Source organism: Pteropus vampyrus, unplaced genomic scaffold (assembly GCF_000151845.1).
Source record: "Pteropus vampyrus isolate Shadow unplaced genomic scaffold, Pvam_2.0 Scaffold405, whole genome shotgun sequence".
Lineage (NCBI taxonomy): Eukaryota > Metazoa > Chordata > Mammalia > Chiroptera > Pteropodidae > Pteropus > Pteropus vampyrus.
In genome coordinates, this window is record NW_011889186.1 from 533,137 (window position 1) to 536,361 (window position 3,225).

The 3,225-nt window shown below is 59.3% G+C and overlaps 1 protein-coding gene across 1 annotated transcript in view; it reads left to right on the forward strand.

Annotated features, from left to right (window-relative positions):
* MUC2 (mucin 2, oligomeric mucus/gel-forming) overlaps positions 1–3,225 on the forward strand; it is a 37,612-nt gene that overhangs the window by 11,297 nt on the left and 23,090 nt on the right. The window contains exons 23-25 of the mRNA XM_011380822.1: positions 314–570; positions 1,593–2,389; positions 2,594–3,110. Of these exons, the coding sequence (XP_011379124.1) occupies positions 314–570; positions 1,593–2,389; positions 2,594–3,110 (1,571 nt within the window). The remainder of the gene's footprint in view (positions 1–313; positions 571–1,592; positions 2,390–2,593; positions 3,111–3,225) is intronic.

A 3,225-nucleotide genomic window follows, 5' to 3' on the forward strand; every position in this document is an offset into this window, starting at 1 on the left:
GGCCAGGGCCCTACCCAGGAGAGCCCGCAGGCTGTCCGTCCTTGGGCTCCTGGGGCTGGCCCAGTGGGTGCTTGGTCTCCTCCGGGGCCCTTCCTGGCCCACACCAGCCTCTGGTCTACGGCAGCCCCCGTGAGGGCCCCGTCACATGGCCTTTTTCTCCTGATGGGGAGCTGGTGCCCTGGGACCCTGTCACCTGACCTGTGACACGGCTTCTGCAATCTGATAATCTGATGAGGGGGACGGGGGGTTCCTATGGGCATTAGCTTGCCACTTGTAGAAGCTGGGGTCCCCCACCTTTCCCTTACTAGCACAGCCCAGGGGCTCTGGTCCCCGCCGTGTTGACGGCTGCTTCCCTCTCGCCCACAGGGAAGATTCTGAATTACACCCAGGATCGCGCCTTCTGCTACTGGGAGATCTGTGGCCCCAACGGGACGGTGGAGAAACACTTCAACGTCTGCACGTCCTCCCCACCACCCTTGTCTTCCCAGCCCACCCCCACCATGACCCCTGTGCCCTCCACCATCCCAACCACCAGCGCCACCACCACCAGCACCCCAACCCCCAGCACAGGTGAGGCCCTGGGCCACACGTCCCACCCCTCCTGGAGCCCCTGCCTCCCCCTGTGCCCTGAGCCAGTAGAGGCGGCCCTTCCGAGGGCCCGAGCGTGGCCAGCATGGCAAGGTCTCCCCTCTGGCCCTGGGCGGAGGGATGCTGACATGCCTCTCAACTCAGGGAGTGGACGTCCCCTTGGTCCCTGGCCTTGGGCGTGATGACGCGAGTCATGACCATGTGCCTAAGTCCAGACCATAGTGAAGGTGACTTGGGGACATTTCCCCAAACCAGCAAAAATACCCCAGCCCTGGGAGTTAGGGGAGCAGAGATGCGCCCTTCAGCTCCCGGGGTTGGTGCGCGGGGAGGCAGCAGGACGTGGCCGCCACGGGAAAAGGGAGCTTGTAGGGACGAAAGTGCTAGAGTCCCCGCCTGCGTAGTGACGTGCCCTTTCCCCTTCGCTGCAGCGTCACCTCCCTCTTCAGCAACTTCGAGTAAGTGTGTGGACGGTCGTCCCCTGTGATCGAGGGGCCCAGAGAGGAAATACCACAAAGGGGCTCACGGAGCTGCCCCAACACCAGCTGTGGGGCCCCTGCCCGGCCCTCTGCTCAGGAAACGCAGATGGTGCATTCCTGATTCCTGATCTGCTGAGTCCAGAGACTCACACGGGGGGACCAGCTCCGGGTGACAACTTTGTTGGCCAAGAGTCGAAACCAAGCCCCTTCCAGCGTGTTCCCTCACAGGAATGGGTGACCCTTTTGTTATTAGTTTTTGGGTGCGAGGACCTGACAATAGCTGAGCAAGGGGCACTGGGCTGGAGCTCCGAGGGCCTGTCACCTGGTGTGGTGTCGGGGTGCTCGTGTCTCCCGGGGCCTCAGTTTAGCTGTGAAGGGGAGGATGGACATGGCGTCCAGCCCTCAACTCTCTGAGCCTCCCATCTGGTCCTTTGGTGATGACAGGGCAGCTGATCGTGGGGTCTCTGAGCTCTTTGAGTCTCAGTGACCTTTGGGGTGGTGCCACAGCCAGGCGTGAATGACCAACACTGGCTCTCACTTCCCCAGAGCTGTGCTGCTTCTGGTCTGACTGGATCAACGAGAATAACCCGGCTGATGGCAGTGATGGCGACCGAGAGACATTCGGCAGTGTCTGCCAGGCCCCCGAGGACATCCAGTGCAGGTCGGCCACGGAGCCCCACCTCAGCTGGGAGGAGCTGGGCCAGAAGGCTCAGTGCAGTGTCTCGTTTGGGTTCATTTGCAAGAACGAAGATCAGTTTGGAATTGGACCATTTGGAGTCTGTTATGACTATGAGATTCGTGTCAATTGTTGCCTGCCAATGGATAAGTGTCCTACGCCACCAACCCCGAGCCCTACCACCAAGACAAGCCCCACCACCACCACGGAGACCTCAACATCAGCCACCACTTCACCAACCCCCACCCGAGAACCGACCACGGTGACGGCCACTACTGTGACATCCACGCTTACACCAGAACGCACCACGACGGTGACCACCACAGCACCGACAAGCACTCCATGTGTGGATGACTGCAGATGGACAGGCTGGCGAGATTCCGGGAAACCCAGCTTTACCAAACCAGGCGGAGACTTCGAACGCATTGAGAACGTCTGTCAGCCAGACCGGGCGGCCAACATCTCCTGCAGAGCTGCCAAGTTTCCCGACATTCCCATCGAAGAGCTTGGACAAGTGGTGGTGTGCGACCTCTCAGTGGGGCTGGTGTGCAAAAACCAGGACCAGAGGCCAGGAGGAGTCATACCACAGCCCTACTGCCTCAACTATGAGATCAACGTCTACTGCTGTGGCTACTGTGCCTCCACGCCTGTCCCCACCACCACCACGACCACTATAGAAACCCGGACCACGACACCCATTATCACCCCAACAGAGACACCAACCCCGACACCCACGACCAGCTCAACAGGGACACCAACACCAACGCCAACCACCACGTCAACAAAGACACCAACACCCACCACCAGCTCAACAAAGACACCAACACCCACACTCAGCACCACCTCAACAAAGACACCAACACCGACCATCACCTCGACAAAAACATCAACTCAGACTCCCACTACCACCACAACCACAGAGACCACAACACTGACACCCACCACCAGCTCAACAGAGACACCAACACCAACGCCAACCACCACGTCAACAAAGACACCAACACCCACCACCAGCTCAACAGAGATACCAACCCCGACACCCACCACCAGCTCAACAGAGACACCAACACCAACGCCAACCACCACGTCAACAAAGACACCAACACCCACCACCAGCTCAACAGAGACACCAACCTCGACACCCACCACCACCTCAACAGAGACATCAACTCCGATTCCCACCTCTACCACAACCACAGGGACCCCAATCCCGACACCCACCATCACCTCAACAAAGACACCAACACCAACCATTACCTCAACAAAAACATCGACTCCCACCACGACCACCACCACAGAGACCCCAACCCCGACACCCACCACCAGCTCAACAAAGACACCAACACCCACCACCAGCTCAACAAGGACACCAACCCCGACACCCACCACCAGCTCAACAGAAACACCAATACCAACACCAACCACCACCTCAACAAAGACACCAACACCCACACTCAGCACCACCTCAACAAAGACACCAACACC